This window comes from Triticum aestivum, chromosome 6D (genome assembly GCF_018294505.1).
Source record: "Triticum aestivum cultivar Chinese Spring chromosome 6D, IWGSC CS RefSeq v2.1, whole genome shotgun sequence".
Lineage (NCBI taxonomy): Eukaryota > Viridiplantae > Streptophyta > Magnoliopsida > Poales > Poaceae > Triticum > Triticum aestivum.
In genome coordinates this window covers 116049742-116070573 of record NC_057811.1, presented here as the reverse complement: position 1 = coordinate 116070573, position 20832 = coordinate 116049742, and the positions used below count along the sequence as shown (strand labels likewise).

The 20832-nt window shown below is 49.0% G+C and overlaps 1 protein-coding gene across 3 annotated transcripts; it reads right to left on the bottom strand.

Annotated features, from left to right (window-relative positions):
• Positions 1–1046: 1046 nt before the first annotated feature.
• On the bottom strand, positions 1047–3258 carry LOC123143977 (protein G1-like1). 3 transcript variants are annotated; one of them, XM_044562980.1, is made up of 2 exons: positions 3071–3258; positions 1047–2188 (listed from the first exon to the last, which is right to left on the bottom strand). In XM_044562980.1, the coding sequence occupies exon 2, from the start codon at positions 2137–2139 to the stop codon at positions 1360–1362; it is 780 nt and encodes a 259-aa protein (XP_044418915.1). In that variant the 5' UTR covers positions 2140–2188; positions 3071–3258; the 3' UTR covers positions 1047–1359. The 3 variants fall into 3 exon arrangements, with proteins under 3 accessions (XP_044418915.1, XP_044418916.1, XP_044418914.1); XM_044562981.1 differs by having other exon boundaries at positions 3075–3258; XM_044562979.1 differs by having other exon boundaries at positions 3079–3255.
• Positions 3259–20832: the final 17574 nt, after the last annotated feature.

The window sequence follows — 20832 nt, the reverse complement described above, 5'->3', positions numbered from 1 at the left end:
GGCGGTACATGCACGAGTCACATCCACTCCCAGTATGCATGGGAATCAAGTGGGCAACCATTTCATTAATCTGTACCGCCTGAGGATCATACTACGCTGCACTGACGACATGCCATTAGCACACCGATATCACTGTGCAAGTTCCAGCAAGGCGAGGAGTAGCACGAACCACACGCTCGCACTGAGGTGGTGGGAATGGCTAGCTAGCCGCCCAGCTGCATTCGCACCGCACGTCTATGTTTGGTCTCCATCAAAATTACTTTCACTATCCCATTAAAAAGTCCTGGAGTACGAAGGTGCGCGCGCCCGATCGATCGGATGGCGGAGAGTGATGAACTTTTCTAATTGGCTACAGTACACTGGAGAATGGATCGTTGGTTCATAGTAGTACTGAAATCTGACGTACGTTGTTGTGATGTTGGGGAAAGGGTCGCCACAACCGGTGTACAACCAAGCGTGTAGTACTACTTGACAAGTATCGTATATTCATATACTTCTAGCTCGATCCGACAGGTGCATGAGCGTTAGTTGTGTCTGGCTAGGTATGCCATCAGAAGCGATAGTAATATTATATACTCCCTCCGTTACTTAAATATAAGTCTTTGTAGAGATTTCACCATGTCAATCTACATTTTAAAATGCATCTACATCCATACGTGGTTCATGGTAAAATCTTTACAAAGACTTATATTTAGAAACGAAGGGAGTACTCGCTATATACGAGTAGGAAAATAAAGTAGTTGAAGATATGACCGTTGGGACTGATTTTAGGGTGTGGCTAGGTCTCAGTCCAATAATATAGTATATAAGATTAAAGAAGAAAAAACTGAAAAAAAACATTTTGTGTAAAAGATCAAAGAAATATAGCATCAACTCAGCCGACTGAGACTTAGAAAACCTAATTTGACAAACTAGATATGACATGTGTCCCAACATTTATATTCACTATTTTTAATATTTCTCAGCGAACTAGAAAAATAAATGACTTGGTGAACTAAATTAGACACTTATCAGAGAAACATCCTGTGCTAGCTAACCATGAAATGGAGTAACACAAACATAACACTTAATTGGCTGTGAGTTTCATTAAGCCAACATTTCAAACCTGCCAACTTCCGTGACTTCACGTACACAACCATGCAGAGTACATTACAGATAACCATGACTAATTACCTCAGTCGCTAATGCAAAAGAGCTACTAGTGGATTACGCTCGACGAGTTGGCGCGCACTGCGTACAAACCTAGGGGTGTGTTCAAATGGCGAGATGACCAAGCCGAGGCATCGCCATTGCCAAAACTACATGCACGCTTGACTTACTTAGGCCTACTTAATTACTTGATTCTCTGCGTCGAGCTAGCTAGTTGAACACGGACAGCGGCATCATGCACCCGGCAGCGTGCGCCTCGGCGGCGGCTGCCGCGGCCGCCATCACCATCACGATGTCATCCCCGGCGGGGACTACGCCATCCAGGGCTCCCACGGGGTCGCCGTCGGGCGCCGGCGCCAGGAAGTGTCCCTGGAACAGGTGCGCGTGCATGGGGAACAGGTAGTGCGTCTGCTCCAGCATGCCATGCCGCATGTCGGGCCTGTCCACGGGCGCCGGGCTGGCCGCGGCGGAGGCCGCCGCCGCCTGCTGCTTCTGCTTGGACGACGTCTGGGGGTGCCTCTTCCGGCGCTTCTTCTCGTAGGCGATGCCGCGCGCCTTGGCCTGGCCGTCGCGGACGTCGCGGAGGTAGAGCCTCACGGCGCGCGCCCCGAACGGGTTGGCCTCCGGGCGTCCGCCGTGCTCCTCGAAGGCGGCGCGGAGACGGCCCACCAGCGCGTCCAGGGACCCCCACGCCTGCTTCAGCGGGCACGGGCACGGGGCCGGCGGCGATGGGTGGCCGAAGAAGGGGCACCCCGCGGTGTGCACCTTGGTCTTGCCGAACTGGTCCAGGTACCGGAGGAACTCCAGCACGTGCGCGCCGCTGCACCGCGCCAGCTCCAGCGGGGGGCGGTGGTTCCGTAGGTACTGCCCGAACGTCTGCCAGTCCCGCCGCTTCTGCGACTCGTACCTGCTCGGCCGCGGCGCTCCCAGCGCCGACGACGCGCTGCCGCTTCCAGGGCTGTCCACCGCGCTCACGCCAGACATTTCCATCGCCACCGGCCGACCAACTTGCCTCCTCGCCGGTTCTCAGCGCTCAGATCTGCACCGATGGCATGGCCTTAGTAAACAATGCTGGCCTTGACCAATGGTCAAACGACTGCAATAAATATATCTGTATAGCTATATGGCTTATAGTGTCCCAGTGTACTCTCAAGAGCTCGTCGGTTTCTTGAAGTTCTTGGCGAAGTAGTATCTCCCTCCAATCCTAGCTAGCTACGGCAGATGAGGATTCAGCGAGAACTAGGGTTTCAGGTTAGCTGACACGCCTAACTAGCTTGAGGACAAGTGTTTCTCAGGCCGCATGTTTCTCAAACCTACGATCTGAGCTGAGCTGAGCTTTGGCAGCCATGCAATGATGCAACGAGCTGACACAACCTGAGACATGCAGTAGGGGAAAAAACAACACAGGACATGGCAAAAACAGAAACACGCTGCAGGATGTAGCAAGAACTCTGAGGCTAGCTACCTGCACAGACGCACAGTGATGGCGATCGATGGGTGAGATTACTTCATTGAAAAGCCCTGACCGGTCAACTCGCACGCACGGATGGAATTAATGGAACCCTAGCTAGCGCTAGTAGTAAAGATCTGGTAGCTTTTTCTTTCTTTCTTGGTACAATGAAGATATACACAAAAAAATCTAGTCCATGATGATGAAGACGAAGAAAAAAACTAAATCGATCGGGGGGAGGGGAGGCGCATGATTAAATAAAGCTTCTTGGTTCTTGATTCCCAAATTGAAAGGAAAGGTTTAGTCATGCTCATGCAAGCATGCCCTAGATTTGACTAACACATGCGAAGATGCAGCAGTTCATGGCACATAATCAATCAAGCACACCGACGGTGCAAAATCAAAGAGCATGGATCAAGATCAAGAGGGAATCGCGCGCAAATCTGCAATCCGATGAAGCAGAAAACGTACGTACTCACCAAGAAGACGATGAAAGTGGGAGACGACGAACAAGAAGGCAAGCAGAGAAGAACACCGGCTGCTCGATCAGCCGGCACGATGGAGGTGGAGGCAGCAGACCAGAGCTGCCTGAGCGAGCTTCTGGTGAGGAGGGGAGGGGGACTGAGGAGGAGGAGGCCAAGAGCTAGAAGAAGAAGATAGGGTCTATGTAAAGGAGGAAGGGAGACAAGGGGGCGGGACCCAGGGAGCGCGGATATCAAACCTGGTGGGGCAGGGAGAAGAGAGAGGATGTCGATCCTTTCCACATTGCAGAAAAGGTCGTCACCTCAGTTGTCACTTCACCTTCTCTCTCATATCATCATCGTCGATCTACTCTCTCTCTCTCATCCCCTGTCCTCCATGGCTATAGCTAGACAGTACACCTATGCCCAGAGGCAGCTTGTCTTCGCATTGAATGCGGTGGAGGGGAGAGGTATGGAGATGTCACGTCAAGATGATGGATTCCACAGGACAGGACTACAGGAGAGAAGCAAATGCGGCCGGGGGAGAGGCCATATTTGTCTATTCAAAGCTCTGGCGTGTGTGACGAGGGAGAGGGGGTGTGTCCAGTCGTCGATCGGTATGTCCTTCTGTATTCGATCGTCGATCTGCTTGTCGACGTGATGAGGTTAGTAGGTGGATGGATGGTCATTTCATCCACGCTATTCTAAAAAAGGGGTTAAAGAAAAGAAATAATTTAATCATACACGATTTTTTTATTTTTTACATGATATTTTCACCATAATTTGTTTGAATGCGTACAAAAACAGATCATCCCAAGCTTATAAGTAAATGGTAAAAAAAAATTGCGTGGAAAGGTCGTCTAAGGAGGGCCTAAACCTAGCTCAAGACATTTTCCTAGGTTGCAATAAGAATTGTAGTGTGTTTCTATTGTTTTGATATATGAATTTCGCATTTTTTTAGCCGAAACCGTAGAACTAATTTAAATATGTACAGAATAATAGTCCAACAAGGATCACCCAACACCCGTATGATCAAACATGGAAATTAAATTACAAGTTTTGCACTATCCAGGAACTGATTTGTATGTCTTTGGTATGCTTTGCTCTTAGCCTGGTAGCCTGGAGTCCTTTAAGATAGAATTTCCATGAGTCTGGATGAGGTGGAGCTCTCCTGAAGATTTTATCATTCCTTGTCATCCATGAGCTCCAACATCCTATGATAATGATTTCCATGACAATGTCCGGTGGTAGTCTCTGTCTCAATAGGTGTACTTCATCAAAAGTGGATATGCCTCTGTTTCTGTTGCGAATGATTGAGCTCCAGCACAACCAAGTGAATGGACAGTTCCAGAAAAGATGTGAAATGGTTTCCTCTGTTCTATCAGAACACAATGCACAGTTGTAGTCTTCCAGGTGCATGTTCCTTCTTTGAAGCATATTTCTTGTGCTCAGCCTGTCATGCAGTAGAAGCCAGAAGAAGATTTTGTGTCTAAGACGGCAAGCAGATTTCCAAACCATCATGAAAACATTGTTGTTGTACTCACTCCCATCATTGATCTGTAAAGTTTCATTGAAGAGAATTTTGGGGAGGCTGTGTGTAAGGTCCAGACATCTTGAGCAACAGTGTTTGCTCTGCTAGTAACCAGTTCTTCAAGTACATTGTATTGATTATATGCTTCAAGTGAGAGGGGTCTGTGGAAGTGGTGACTGAAGTCTGCTTGTTGCTGAATTTGGAAGAGAGAGACCTCATGACTGACTGCAAATGAGTGTAGCTCTGGGTATTTCTCATTCAAAGGGATCTCTTGCCACCTGTCATTCCAGAAATTAACAGTATCACCCTTGCCTGCTATACAAATTGTTGTTTGCTTAAATGGTTGGAGCAGCTTGAGAATTTATTTCCACCAAAAGGAGCCCACCATCACTCCTCCTGGATACTGTTCTGATAGTATGCTTCTCAGATTATGCTAACCCATGGTATGTCTGCTTTGTTTAGGAATTTGTGCAGATGCTTCATCAGGAGAGCTTGGTTATGTGCATGAAGATCCAATACCCCCAGACCTCCATGAGTTTTTGGTTTACAAACTTTCTGCCATGAGATGAGTGCAACACCTCTATCTTCAGAGCCATATTTTCTTCAGAAGCAGGTCATGAGGTAAGAGTTGATTTGTTTGAGCACTATCTTAGGAATCCTCAAAGTGCACATGAAGAAAGTGGGCATGCTTGTAAATACTGACTTGAGGAGTGTGGGTTTATCACCAGTGGACAGAAGGGTAAAGCATCCTAGTAATCTGTGCTCAATTCTCTTCAGTAGTGGAACATAGTCAATCACTCTGGGTTTAGAACTGCAAAGAGGTAGTCCTAAATATTTGTGTGGCAAGGTTCCAATTCTGCAGCCCAGGAGGTTGGATATCTCTTGCATTTTAGACCCATGTGTGTTAAGAGATACCAAAGTAGACTTGGAGTAGTTGACCTTAAGACCTGTGTATTCTGCATAATGGAGCAGCAGATTCTTGATGTGCTGCACTTGTCTGATATCAGCACGGGCCAAAAGGATGGTGTCATCAGCATATTGGATTATGGGAAAATATGTACTGGAACTGTGGAGTATAGGAGAGGTACCAGAGAGTGTTGCATTGCTTCATTCATCATAGACTGTAAAATATCAGCAACAATGACAAAAATCAGGGGTGAAACAGGGTCCCCTTGCCTAACACCTTCTGATGCGGAGCACCCCTCGACCATCCCCATGGACGTCCACTCAATACCCCAAGCACCAAGGGGACCGATGACAAGAGCTCGTGCACGCGCTATCGAGAACGAGGTCAATTCTTTCCTCTTCGAGTTTCGTTCGGAATCGCATATGAATTGGGTCCTGCATCAAACGGAAACGTTGTGCACTCATAAGTATCATGAAGGAGCCCATGAAGAAGCTTGGAGGAATACCCAAGCATCCAGAGAGAAGACTAAGGGAGAAGAACGAACGAGACGCGAAGCTACAAAGAATGGCCAAGTGCCTGGACACCCCGGGTGCCCGGCCCTCATTCCCCCGGGGTGCCCGGGTTGTCGGCCACCTCCCCGGGCAGGCCCTCTGCACACCCCGGGTGCCCGGCCCCTTGAGCCCCGGGTGCCCGGCCGAAGACTGGGTGGCGCCCCGGGTGCCCCCCGCTGGTAGCTGCTGCCACCTCCCCGGGTGCCCGGCCCCCTCTAGCCGGCCTCCTCCCTACAGCCGCCTAGCATCATCCCGGGTGCCCGGGCTTGGAACCCCCAGGTGCCCGGTCCACCTAGAGCCCCGACCACTGACCGGTCCGGGTGCCTGCCCCCCTTTGCACCGGGTGCCCGGACCCCTCCGATAGTGCCTGCGTGCACTATGGGCTTTTGACCCTTGTACCCCTCTCTCCCTCATGTTTTGTCCTTAGCCTTTAAATACTCATCTCCTAGCTCATTTGAGGGGTTAGCAAAGTATTAGATAGACAAAGAGAGAGAGCTTTGCTCATCTTCCTCCTCTTGGAGATCTTGACCTCCTATTGGAGAAGCTCCTCTTGGAGATCAAGCCCTCCTCTTGGAGAAGATCCTCTTTTGGATATCAAGACCTCACCTAGTGGGAAAAACTTTTACCCTAGTGCTATTTTCCTTGAATTGTTCATGTATGCTTGTGGACCTCTCTTGTATGCTACTCTAGCGGATGTGTTATTTGGGTTTGTTTGAGTGATTCTCTCCTTGTGTTGTTGTGCGTTCTTCCTCTTCCCCCCTCCAAGTGTGAAAAGATCCCCTCTAGGATTTCACCCTACAACATCTTGGTATCATGAGCAAGGTTGATTCACATCTTGGAGTGCCATCCCCCATTTGCTAGCTTGATTTTATTGTTTTTCGTCCTAATTCGAAAATCTCCACAAAAATAGCCCCAAAAATTTTTCTTGCAATTTGTTGGATCTTGTGAGATTTGGTTGTTTTGGTCCATGGATTTGTTGTTTGGCAAGTGGATCTAGCCCCTACCCATCAATCCCCACCCTTCCCACCATGAAATCCACGGAATTTGGCCATCTCCCAAAAAAATTCGCCCAACTCCGACACCCCCGGGCATCCGCACCCCGGGTTGTTTGCCCCAGACCACCCCGGGCACCCGCACCTCCCACCCTCGGGTGCCCGCACCCCTCCGAATCAGCCCAACTACACCTCAGTTTTGGCCATAACTTCCAACTCCCAAGTCCGTTTTCCGTGTTCTCTAGCTCGTTTGGAAGCTCTTGACATCCCCCGTCCACATATATCATTACCACCACCATTAGCCTCCATAAAAAAATTCATCATAAAAGCACCCACCTTCCGCATTTGACCAATTTTGAGTTGCGGTTTCTGTTTCCTAAGGTGTTTCGGCTACTTAGGAACATGTGGGGAATGTATCTGGTGCACCCGCACTTGTGGTGCTACCGGTGCACCAGATGCCATAGAATATTTTAAAAAATTGAAAAAATTCTAGCATGTTAACACAACTCAATGTATGATGTCACAAAATTTTGGATAAAAATTTGAAATGTTTTTTGAGATACAAAAATAACAAATTTGACATGAGTGTGATAATGGACCAAATCTAAAGCCCAAGTTATGTTGTGTACTATTCAATGTTGAATTTGTCATTTTTGTTCATCGAGTTATGTTTAGAATTTTGACTTGAAATTTATTGACAACCTATATTAATGTTGTATGAGTGTGCTAATTTTTTTTAGAATTTTTTGAACATTTTAAAAGCACAATATGAGTCCGGTGCACCGGTAGCATCACAAGCTCCAGTGCACCAGATGTTTTCCCGGAACATGTGACATCGACATCACCGCCATTCATCATCACCTCGGAGTCGTCTTTGCCAACGATCTTCATCGTTGACACGCTAACCGTGAGAAAGGACGGTAACCTCGATGACACTTAGTTCATTTCCTTGCTTTTGCATTGATAACCTGAGCCATTTTGCGTCAGTTACCCATCGAGACTAGCGAGTTGAGAATTGTCGGGCCACGCTATTGTGCACCGTAGTGATCTTGCTATCATCGTTGTGCCTTAAGTCTCTCCCGTGCATATCTTACATACTTATCTCATATCATATTTGGCTCGACCATCAAGCATAGAAAAAAGAAAGAAAGAAAGAAAAGCTTTTAAGCAAAAGAGGAGAAACAAAGAGCTTGTAAGCAATAGCATTTAGCCATTTTGCATCGACATACCATCTTGGTCACCGCATACATAGCATAGTTGGGATTGAAGACGACACGTTTCTCTTATAGGTTGGTGCACAAGCGTATCTTGCCCATTTGAGCAATCGAGCTAGCGTCTCTCTAGCATCTGTACAACGAGAGCATTTTCCGTGGTTACACATTTTGAGCTCACTCCTTGGTTGTGCGGATCCCATCTATCTTCCGTGTGTGTGTTCCTAGTGATATTCTCGGGTTTGATCTATTTGCTTTACTTGCAATTTTGTGAACCTTCTCAACCTTATCGATATCTTGACTAACATTTGCTTGAAATTTTTGCCACCATCCTAACCGAGCTACTCCATAAGCTTTACTTGTCTAGGTGTGAGAAACAAACCCGGTACCAATTCTCCTATTGTGGCATTACATTGAGCGACACTTGATACATCCACAATCCTCGGAAAAGGTAACTTCGGTATTGTTCTCTCATTTTCCTACTCACCCCACTTGGTTATGGTGGATAGGCCCACTTCTTCGGCGAACCCAATTTTCGAGGAGCAAGGTGATGATCGCGACTACGTCACCAAGAGCCACTTCTTCGTCGCGCAACGAGCTCTCCATCAAGAAAGTGAAGCCTTGGGTGAACGCATTTAGCAACTCGCCACCGACCTTCGTCGATCGGAAGCACGAACTGCGACTACATCGATGCCAAGTTCACCACACAAATGGAAGAATTCCGCAACATGATTGTGAGACGCCCGTCTTCCTCGACATCTTCATCAAGACGGCACCACTCAAGCCGCTGCTCAAGTCGGCAATCTTCGGACTACTCCTCTTACGATGCAAGTCCTCCACGAGCTCGCTTTCCTCGACATGAGCTCAAGAAAATCCATTCCAAGGATATGGCTTACAAGACCGAGTCCGAGCACGTGAAAGGGCGCGACAACAAGCGGAAGAAGCAATGGAGCAAGAGAAAATACCTCCACAAGTGCAACGTCAACCACCTCAAGACGGTGATGCAATTCGACAAGCACAAGAGCGCCATGAAGCACAAGCCCTCGAACGTGAAGCTCAAGCACTCGGAGCTCAATGCACACTCAACGAGGCCACTAGAACCGTCGAAGAGAACAACCGCCAAGTCCATGAACAAGAAGAAGCACTTCGCCAAGCACGACAGGAAGAAGTCGCCCGACTTGAAGAACAACAAGAAAGAAGAAACCAAGCGCACATGCCTCGTCCTCCACGACAAGAGCGACATCATGAGGAACGAGCATTTGAGGACCTTCCTCCTCGTCAAGAGCAACATCAAAACCGCCACTATGATGAAGAACTCCGCTACAGCAAGCTCAAGTTCGCCATGCCCAAGTTCTCCGGAAGTAATGATCCCGAAGAATATCTTTCATGGGCATTGAAGGTGGACAAGATATTCTGTCTCCACAACTACGACGAGGAAAAGAAGATCGCCATGGCCTCCCTCGAGTTTCAAGACTACGTCCTCATTTAGTGGGAACAAGTGATCGAGCGATGACAAGCAAGAGGCGAACCACCAATCACAACTTGGATGCAAATGAATGATGTCATGCGAGCTCACTTCGTGCCTACACTCTACACCCGTGATCTTGTCAAGGAGTTGCAACTCCTCAAGCAAGGCATGAAGACGGTGGAAGAATACTACCAAGAAATGGAGGTTGCCATGATATGAGCCAATGTCAAGGAAGATGACGAGGAAACTATGGCACGCTTCTTGAACGGTCTCAACCACCCAATCAAGCTGATTGCCGACTTCCAACCATACTCCAACCTTCTCGAGCTAGTTCATCAAGCGACCAAGGCCAAGCGACAAGTGCAAGATGACTTCAAATACGCCAAGTACTCGTCCAAGACCTACGGCTCCTACACTCAAGCTCCCGCGACCTCGGCACCTCCTACCTCAATTAGAGCATCACCAAGTACCGACGACAAGTCAAGTTCCAAGCAAGCTACGCCTTCCCCGACTCGTCCTCCGGCAAGCACCTACAAATCCAAGACTCCCTCATCTTCGGCGCCACCGAATGACCTCGTCAAGACAAGTTCTATCAAGTGCTTCACATGTGGTGGCCGAGGACACAAGTCCTTCGAATGCACCAACAAGCGAACCATGATCTTCAATGATGATGGCACATACAACTCCATGAGTGAAGAAGAAATGGAAGCCCTTGAGCACGTGGCCATGCACTGGCACGTGAACGAAGATGAAGATGATCAAGTCTTTTGTGACAACGATTCAAGTCCCTCTCTCGTGGTCTCCAAGGTCTTGACGCTCCAACACCACCAAGAACAAGACCAACGGTGCCACATCTTCCACACCAAGGCCGGCATCAACGGGTGTTCCAAGTCATCATCGACGGAGGAAGTTGCCACAACTTGGCAAGTGAAGAGCTATGTTCCAAGCTGCAATTGGCCAAGAAGAAGCATCCTCGTCCCTACAAGGTGCAATGGTTGAGCGACTCTGGCACTATTCAAGTGGAGCATACGGTGCAAGTTTCCTTCAAGATCGGCGCCTATGAGGACACCTTGGAGTGCGACGTGGTTCCTATGTTCGTGTGCCATCTTCTCTTGGGAAGACCTTGGCAATTCGACCGCGGCGTCATCCACAACGGACGTACAAACCACTATAGCTTCAAGATGAAGGGCAAGGAGTACGTGCTACGACCAATGTCACCAAGGCAAGTGATCGCCCACAAGCAAGCTTCCACACATCGGGGAGATACTAGTGAGAGAGTGAACCACCACAAAGAAAGTGAGCGCCACAAGCCCAAATTGAGTGACTCTTCGCCAAGAGAGAAAAACTTAGTCCTCCTAGCCAGAAAAAGAGAGATGAGAGAAGTGTGTGAGAACCCATCGAGTGTCATCCACTATGTCCTACTATGCAAAGATGAGGTGGCAAAAACTAACACTCCTAATCCCCTTCCTCTAGTGTTCTCTAACTTGTTGTAGGAATTCGCGGATGTCTTTCCCGATGAGCTACCTCCCTGTATTCCTCCTCTACGCGATTGAACATAGGATCGACCTCATCCCCGGCGCACCTCTTCCTAACAAGGCTCCATACCACGTCAACCCTGAAGAAACTAAGGAGATCCAACGGAAAGTACAACAACTCATCGACAACGGTCATGTACGTGAAAGCTTAAGTCCTTGTGCCGTTCCGGTTATCCTTGTGCCTAAGAAAGCGGTAGTTTTTGCATGTGCTCTGATTGTAGAGCCATCAATGCTATCACAGTTCGTTATAGGCACCCATTCCTCGCCTTGATGATATGCTAGATGAGCTTAGCGGTGCCACCATTTTCTCAAAAATTGATCTTAAAAGTGGCTATTGATACGTCTCCAGCGTATCTATAAATTTTTATTATGCCATGTTGTCATATTACCATTCTTGGATGTTTTACAATCATTTTATAGTCATTTTATATCATTTTTTGGTACTAACCTATTGACATAGTGCCAAGTGCCAGTTGCTGTATTTTGCATGTTTTTTTACATCACAGGAAATCAATACCAAATGGAGTCCAAATGCAACGAAAGTTTTTGTGGATTTTTTGGACCAGAAGACATCCAGTGGGCCGGAGAAGCACCCGGGGGGGGGGGTGCTCCGAGGGGAGCACAACCCACCAGGGCGCGCCTGGAGGCCCAGGCGCGCCCAGGTGGGTTGCGCCCACCTCAGGTGCCTCCCGAACCGCCTCTTTACTCTATAAATACCCCAATATGCCAGAAACCCTAGGGGAGTCGACGAAAATCAGTTCCAGCCGCCGCAAGTTCCAGAACCACCAGATCCAATCTAGACACCATCACGGAGGGGTTCATCATTCCCATTGGTGCCTCTCCGATGATGCGTGAGTAGTTCTTTGTGGACCTACGGGTCCATAGTTAGTAGCTAGATGGCTTCCTCTCTCTCGTTTGATTCTCAATACAATGGTCTCTTGGAGATCCATATGATGTAACTCTTTTTGCAGTGTGTTTGTTGGGATCCGATGAACTTTGAGTTTATGATCAGATCTATCTTTTTATCCATGAAAGTTATCTGAGTCTTCTTTGATCTCTTATATGCATGATTGCTTATAGCCTTGTATTTCTTCTCTGATATTTGGGTTTTGTTTGGCCAACTTGATCTATTTATCTTGTAATGGGAAGAGGTGCTTTGTGATGGGTTCGATCTTACGGTGCTTGATCCCAGTGACAGAAGGGGAACCGACACGTATGTATCGTTGCCATTAAGGTTAAAAGATGGGGTCTATTTCTACATAAATAGATCTTGTCTAGATCATGTCATCGTTCTTATTGCATTACTCCATTTTTCCATGAACTTAATATACTAGATGGATGCTGGATAGCGGTCGATGTGTGGAGTAATAGTAGTAGATGCAGGCAGGAGTCAGTCTACTAATCTTGGACGTGATGCCTATGTAATGATCATTGCCTGGATATCATCATGATTATTTGAAGGTCTATCAATTGCCCAACAGTAATTTGTTCACCCACCGTTTGCTATTTTTTCTCGAGAGAATCCACTAGTGAAACCTACGGCCCCCGGGTCTCTTCTTTATTATATTTTCCTTTGCAATCTAGTTTCCTTTGCTTTTATTTTCAGATCTATTAAACCAAAAATACAAAAATACCTTGCTACACTTTATTTTATTTGGCGTTCGATCTATCAATATTTACAACTCTCTCACATATGTTTGCCAATTTCTGGCGCCGTTACCCGAAATGGATTGACAACCCCTTTAATACGGCAGGTTGCGTGTATTTGTTGTTTGTGTGCAGGTGCTGTTTACGTAGTGTTGCTTGGTTCTCCTACTGGTTCGATAACCTTGGACTTATCACTGAGGGAAATACCTACTGTCGCTGTGCTGCATCATCCCTTGCTCTTTGGGGAAATACCAGCGTAGTTCTAGAAAACATCAGCTATTACCAAATACGCATTCAAGAAGGTGATGAATGGAAAACTGCTTTTAAAACTAAATTTGGTTTGTACGAGTGGTTAGTTATGCCTATGGGTTTATCGGAAGCTCCCGGTACTTTCATGCGTCTTATGCATTTCGTGCTTCGTCCATACATTGGAGTGTTTGTTGTGGTCTACTTTGACGACATACTCGTATTTAGCAAATCCATCAAAGATCATGTAAGTCATGTTAGGGCCGTATTGCAAACTCTTCGTAAGGAACGTATTTATGCCAACATGGAAAAATGCACTTTTGGTGTTGACAAACTTGTTTTCTTGGGTTTCGTTGTTTCTTCAAAGGGTGTTCATCTTGATGAGTCAAAATTTGAAGCAATTAAAACTTGGCCACAACCAACTAATTTACAACAAGTGCGTAGTTTCCTTGGTCTAGCGGGTTTCTATCGTCGCTTTGTGAAAGACTTTAGCACTATTGCCGCACCATTGCATGCTTTGAGTAAGAAAAATGCACCCTTTGTTTGGGGACCTTTGCAATCGACCGCGTTTGATGAGCTCAAATCTTTGCTTACTCATGCTCCGATTCTTGCTTTGCCTAACTTTGACAAAATTTTGAGGTTCATTGCGATGCTAGTGGTAACGGAATTTGTGGAGTTTTGATGCAAGGAAAGCGAGTCATTGCATACTTTAGTGAAAAACTCTCCGGTGCCGAACTTAACTATCCCATCTATGACAAAGAATTGTATGCCTTAGTGCGTGTGTTGCATGTTTGGGAGCATTATCTTTTCCCACATGAGTTTGTCATACATATCGATCATGAGACACTTAAGTACCTTAAAGGCCAAACCAAGTTGAATAAACGGCATGCTAAATGGATTGAATTTATTGAATCTTTCCCCTATGTGATCAAGTACATTAAGGGCAAAGAGAATGTTGTGGCAGATGCTCTTTCCCGCAAATGCATGTTAATTACTCAACTTGAATTGAATGTTGTTGGAGTTGAACATATCAAATATTTGTATGAGCATGATGTGACTTTTGCTACTCCTTTTGCTAAGTGTGTGACGCATACATCTTGGGAACGATATTATATCAAAGATTTTTATCTAATGAGAGCTAACAAGCTATGCATTCCCGAGTCTTCTCTTCGTTTGTTACTTTTGCAAGAGGCTCATGGAGGCGGACTCATGGGACAATTTGGACGCGACAAGACTTTTTCCACGCTCTCCAAGAACTACTTTTGGCCCAAGATGTTCCACGATGTCTCACGCTTCACCAACCGGTGCTCTACATGCCGCAAAGCTAAGTCACAATCTCAATCCCATGGTTTACATATGTAACTATCTATTCCACATCAACCATGGGAAGATATTAGCATGGATTTTGTGCTTGGATTACCAAGGACTCAAAATGGCAAGGATTCCGTATTTGTTGTTGTGGACTGATTCTCTAAAATGGCTCATTTTATCCCATGCAATAAGATAGACGATGCTTCACATGTTGCCAATGTTTTTTGTAGGTAAATCTTGAGGTTACATGGAGTGCCAAAGACAATTGTGTCGGACCGAGACGTCAAGTTCTTAAGCTAGTTTTGGAAGACGTTATGGGCCAAGCTCGGAACCAAGCTACTCTTCTCCATGGCATATCATCCTCAAACCGATGGCCAAACGGAAGTCACCAATTGGACGCTCGCCACTCTCCTACGCGTGTTGATCAAGAAAAACATCAAGGAGTGGGAGGAGTGCTTACCCATAGCTGAGTACGCCTACAACCGCGCAAGATACTCTACCACCGGCAAGTCCCCCGTCGAGGTTGTCTACGGCTTCAACCCTTTGTCGCCGTTTGACATCCTTCCTCTACCGCTACAAGAACGAGCAAACATGGACGCTAGCGCAAGAGCCACCTACCTCAAGAAGATGCATGAAGAAACACGTTCCACGATCGAGCGTCAAGTACATCGCCTCGCCTCCAAGCTCAACATCAACAAGTCACCAATGGTGTTCCAACCAGGCGATCTAGTATGGTTACATCTCCGCAAGGACCGCTTCCCCAAGGAGCGCAAGTCCAAGCTACTTCCGAGAGCCGATGGACCCTTCAAGGTGCTCGCACGCTACAACGACAACGCCTACAAGAACGACAGTCCACGTGACAAGTACAACGTAAGGGACATCTTCAACATCAAATACTTGGCCAAGTACCATGGTGATGACGATCATGGTCCCTGGACGGATCTCTCCCAAGGGGGGGGAGATGATGCGGAGCACCCCTCGACCATCCCCAAGGACGTCCACTCAACACCCCAAGCACCAAGGGGACCGATGACAAGAGCTCCTGCACGCGCTATCGAGAACGAGGTTAATTCTTTCCTCTTCGAGTTTCGTTCGGGATCACATATGAATTAGGTCCTACCTCAAACGGAAACGTTGTGCACTCGTAGGTATCACGAAGGAGCCCATGAAGAAGCTAGGAGGAATACCCAAGCATCCATAGAGAAGACGAAGGGAGAAGAACGAAGGAGACGAGAAGCTATGGAGAATGGCCAAGTGCATGGACACCCCGGGTGCCCGGGCTGCCGGCCACCTCCTCGGGCAGGCCCTCTGCACACCCCGGGTGCCCGGCCGAAGACTGGGTGGCGCCCCGGGTGCCCGGCCAACTGGCCCTAGGTGCCACCCCCCTGCTGGGAGCTACTGCCACCTCCCCGGGTGCCCGGCCCCCTCCAGCCGGCCTCCTCCCTACAGCCGACTGTCGCCACCCCGGTGCCCAGGCTTGGACCCCCAGGTGCTCGGTCCACCTACAACCCCGCCCACTGACCGGTCCGGGTGCCCGACCCCCTTTGCACTGGGTGCCCGGACCCCTCCGAGAGTGCCTGCGTGCACTATGGGCTTTTGACCCTTGTACCCCTCTCTCCCTCATGTTTTGTCCTTAGCCTTTAAGTACTCATCTCCTAGCTCATTTGACGGGTTAGCAAAGTATTACATAGACAAAGAGAGAGCTTTGCTCATCTTACTCCTCTTGGAGATCTAGACCTCCTCTTGGAGAAGCTCCTCTTGGAGATCAAGCCCTCCTCTTGGAGAAGATCCTCTTGTGGATATCAAGACCTCACCTAGTGGGAATAACTTTTACCCTAGTGCTATTTTCCTTGAATTGTTCATGTATGCTTGTGGATCTCTCTTGTATGCTACTCTAGTGGATGTGTTATTTGGGTTTGTTTGAGATGATTCTCTCCTTGTGTTCTTGTGTGTTCTTCCTCTTTCCCCCCTCCAAGTGTGAAAAGACCCCCTCTAGGGTTTCACCCTACAACACCTTTCTTGCACTGGAATTGTTTTCCTAGGATCCCATTGAGTAAGATTGAGGAGAAACCAGTCTCATAGATCATCCTGATCCGTTGAATCCATTTGGGGCAACCTTTATATGCTTCAAGTGAGAGGGATCCATTTGAAACCGGCTCTTGGTACTGGGACGACGCGCGGATCGATCAGAATAAATAGCTACCCTCATGCCGCCTCAGGCGGAACGACAACGGCAATGGCACGACAAGGCATGGACAAGGGCACGGCCGGAGCACGATGCTCGGGTTCCCTGCCCGGTTCACTTGAATTTCACATTTAGAATTGTGGTAGTATGAATCATATACAATATGTTTTTTTAGAAACAACAGGGCTCTGCTACATATTTTTATGAGTGAATTCCACTTTTTACCATGTAGTTGTACATGTGTGACAAATATTACCCCATTTAGTGGAACTTCTATCGAAATATCAGATTTCGGAGGCGTTTAACTTGGTTTTACCCAGTTTTGCATTTTCCTTGTTTATGTTAGATAGGATTGGCATGTTGCGTCAACGATTTGTGAAAGAATATGTAAAGATCAGAGGGCATCATTGACGATCATGTACAGACTTCTCTTGTCCATTTGTTTCATTCCTCATCGTCGTCCACATATTTTCAGACCCCGGGTGTCACCTCTCACACCTTACCTTATGGACATGCATCAGAAAATGAGGTCCAAAGCTTCCAAAAAGGGGTAATTAGTGTCACAAATGTACAACTACGGGGTAAAAAGTGGAATTCACTCCATTTTTATTGATTTTTAAATAAATAGTATAGAGTAATAGTTTGTAAACCAAAAAAGAAACTCCTATACAATAACCAAGAAAAGGAAGAAGAGTAAAATAACGGTCTAAGCTTCGACAAATAAAGAAAACATACAACATATTACAACCAGCCTTAGCGAAAAGCCTCCACCCAATCCTGAAAACCATTCTAATCGTTTCTTTTCACTCTGAATGTGATCCACTTAAGCTCTTCTTTAAATTTCCCCTGCAATTATACACGCTTGGGGGTATTCTCTTGAAATTGAAGTCATTTATTGTGGTCCAAATAGCCCATGAACTGAGCATGATGATCTTTAGGGAGGAAGGAATATTTAGCAGTTGTTTTAGAGCGTTTACGTCCTCTTGTATGCCCAAGTGGTCAGGTGTCCAACGGGACAAATATAGGATCATCATAGTTGTGCAAAGGAACAATGCAGCAAGAGATGACCTCTTGTTTCTAACACCTGCATATTACAGATGACACAAGTGTAATCCGGAATGAAAAGGTTATTACGTTGCAAAAGTGTCGGAGTGTTCAATCTATTGGTTGATCAGAAGCTAGGAAAAGAAATCTTATTAGCAGCATGTCTTCTAGAGCCATCTCAAAACTGGCAATATTTTCGGTGCAGGCACTACAAAAAAAGACACATCCGTGACATTTTGGGCCGAACGATTTTTTTCTGTCATGCTTATGACACTTCTATGACGATAATTGTGAAAAAACCTCGTATCATCATAGATGTGGTGGGCTCCTACATCTATGACAAAAAATGGGCTTTTCGTCCTGGGTGGGCCGAAGACGCAGCTGCATGACATTCTTTGGGCCGTCCATGACACAAAAAACCGTGGTAGAAGCGAGGGCGAGGAAAATATCGGGGAGTTCCCGGTTACGGTGGGTGTCGACGTCCTAGGACCGGGGGTACCCAGACTTGCCTGCCCGCGGCCCATGACGTGGCTCATCGACGGCCCGGTACGGCCCAGCTTCAACAACAACAAACTCAAGACCCTCGCGAGGAGCCAAGCCTCGCGAGGTGGATGACACCAAGACCTCCCCAGGGGCGGCCTCCCCAGGCTGGCTCCCGAGGAGCGGAGATATCAATGCAAGCTAGACCTCGATCGCGAGGTGCACATGACGTGAGCCGTGACGACCAAGGCCATTCGGGCTCCAGCGGGCGCAGTGTACTAGTTTCCCCTTTGGTGCTAAGGAGGCAAGCGCAGGCGCGAGGTCCCGAGGAATCAAGCAAAGGTTTCCATATTGGTGCAACCAGACCAAGACCGCCAGGACGGCTGGAAGGAGGTCATCGTTGAGCCCACTGCGACATCACCACCAGAGGCTTTTGCAGGCGAAGACTACTTTTGTCAGGATAACTTGCACTAGTTGTCTCCCTTCGAATTTGGCCGTTGTGGGATCCCGTCCCGCCTACAATTGGGAAGAGGACCAAGGTCACTATAAATAGGACTTAGCCACCACCATAAAAGGGGAGGAGAACCAGAGAGAGGAACGGGGACGGATCGATTCCACCCTGACCAGCTCATCAGCTCATTGAGCAGAAGAACACCTCACCTCCTGAGGCTGTTCAACCACTATACTAGTTCATCCTCAGCCCCTCGAGGCAATCCACCATAAAGCTGGAGTAGGGTATTACATTGCAAGTTGGCCCGAACTAGGATAAGCTGCTGTGTCTCTTGTTCGTTGGGTTCATCGAGCTAGGCTGTGGATTCGATGAGCAGGCGGACTGGGGAGGACGAGTTCTTCGAACGCACCCCAGAGTTCGAACCTCTCAAGGGTCTGCGGAACCCCGAATCGGACATTTGGCGCGCCAGGTAGGGGTGTGTCGGAGCCTCTCTTCTGCCGGTCGACTCGCCACCGCTCCACCGCTTCCATGGCTGACGCCTGCCGAGCCCGTGCTAAGCGTCGGGCCACCCTCGCTGGTCGCGTTGCCCAGACGGCGCCCGCCGGCGGGCCTCCCCGACGTTCTCCATCGCCTGCTGCCAACGCCGCCACCGGCCCGGCGGGGCACGAGCAGCAAGCTTCATCGCTGTAGCCCTCCATGCGGCGTGACGGACGCACCGCCACCACCTCGCTGACTCCGGCTGGCTTGTCGTCTCATGCTCGTCGTGGGCCGGCGAACACGCAGGCTGCGCTGCTCATGGCGCGCAAGCTCCTACGCTACCGCCCCGTCGATGACTCCTACGAAGACTGGCTGGACCGCATTGTTGAGCTTGTGAACGCCACTGGGGGCTCGCCTGCGCTGCCTCTCTTGCTGCCTTGCCTGCCGCCTGCCGCAGGCGACGTAGCCCATGGAGTGCCTCCACAACCTCCCCGTCAAGACATCGCCCTCGCACCAAGGCGCGCGGCCCCGCGGCGTGACCCACCGCGCAGGGCGCCCGCGCGTGAAGAAGAAAGCTGCCAGGAGGTCCAGCGGCCACATGAAGATGCTCCTTCACTCCCAGCACCACCACGTCAAGACCGCGCGTCGCCTGCGATGGTGGCACATGAGCGCTAAGATCAGGCTCCGCCTCCACGACGGGCTCCCGTGACCACCGCGGGTTGTCGCGCCTTCACTCTCGAGCTTCGCAGCATCGTCTGACCGGGAAAGTTCAAGCCCGACCTGCCTCCATGCTACGACGACACCCCTGAACCTGCCGAGTTCCTGCAGCTGTACGAGATGAGCATCGAGGCGGCCAGAGGCGACGAGAAGGTCATGGCGAACTGGTTCCCAATGGCCCTCAATGATGGCGCGCGCTCGTGGCTCCTGCACCCGCCCGCGGGATCGATCTCCTCCTGGGGCGAGATGCGGGAGCGTTTCATTGCCAACTTCCAGGGCACTCGCGACCACCCGCCTGCTGCGGGTGACCTGCGGCGCATCAAACAGCAGCCAGGGAGACCCTACAGAAGTACATCCAGCACTTCAACAACGTCCGTCTCAAGATCCCCAAGGTGTCGGACGAGGCCATCATTTCCGCATTCTCTGATGGCGTCCACGACGTCAAGATGAAGGAGGAGCTCGCCATACACGAGGACCTGTGCACGGCTCTGGAGATGTTCAACATGGCGACTGAGCGCCAGAGCTGAGGTAGGACGCATCTCCCTCCTCGAGCTCGCAGGGACTGACCCAAAAGACAGGAAGGCCAAGGTCAAGGACGTGAAGCGCAAGGGACCGGCCGTGCTGGCGGCTGTGCCGGAGATGAAGCGCGGTTGCGACCACCCAGAGTCGTCTAAGGGCAGCCCTCCGTTCTGCGTCATCCACAACGTGCACAGCCACAACACCAATGACTATTATTAGCTCAGGGCCATCTACGACGGGCGCCTCGGCCGACGCCCCGAGCGCAACGATAGAGGCTACGGCCGCGGAGGAGGCCGAAATGAAGGACACTGGGATGACCGCGACCCCCGCCAAGAATGGCGTGACCAGCCTTGTGAGGACTTCTGGCAAGGCTAGCCTCGTGAGGGCGCCTGGAGAGATCAACCTCGTGAGAACCGTCCTCAGGGCAACGCCGGCCTCCCACCGCTGCCACCACCACCAAGAAGGAACAACGACCACCACAGGGACGAGGGGGCTGGGGG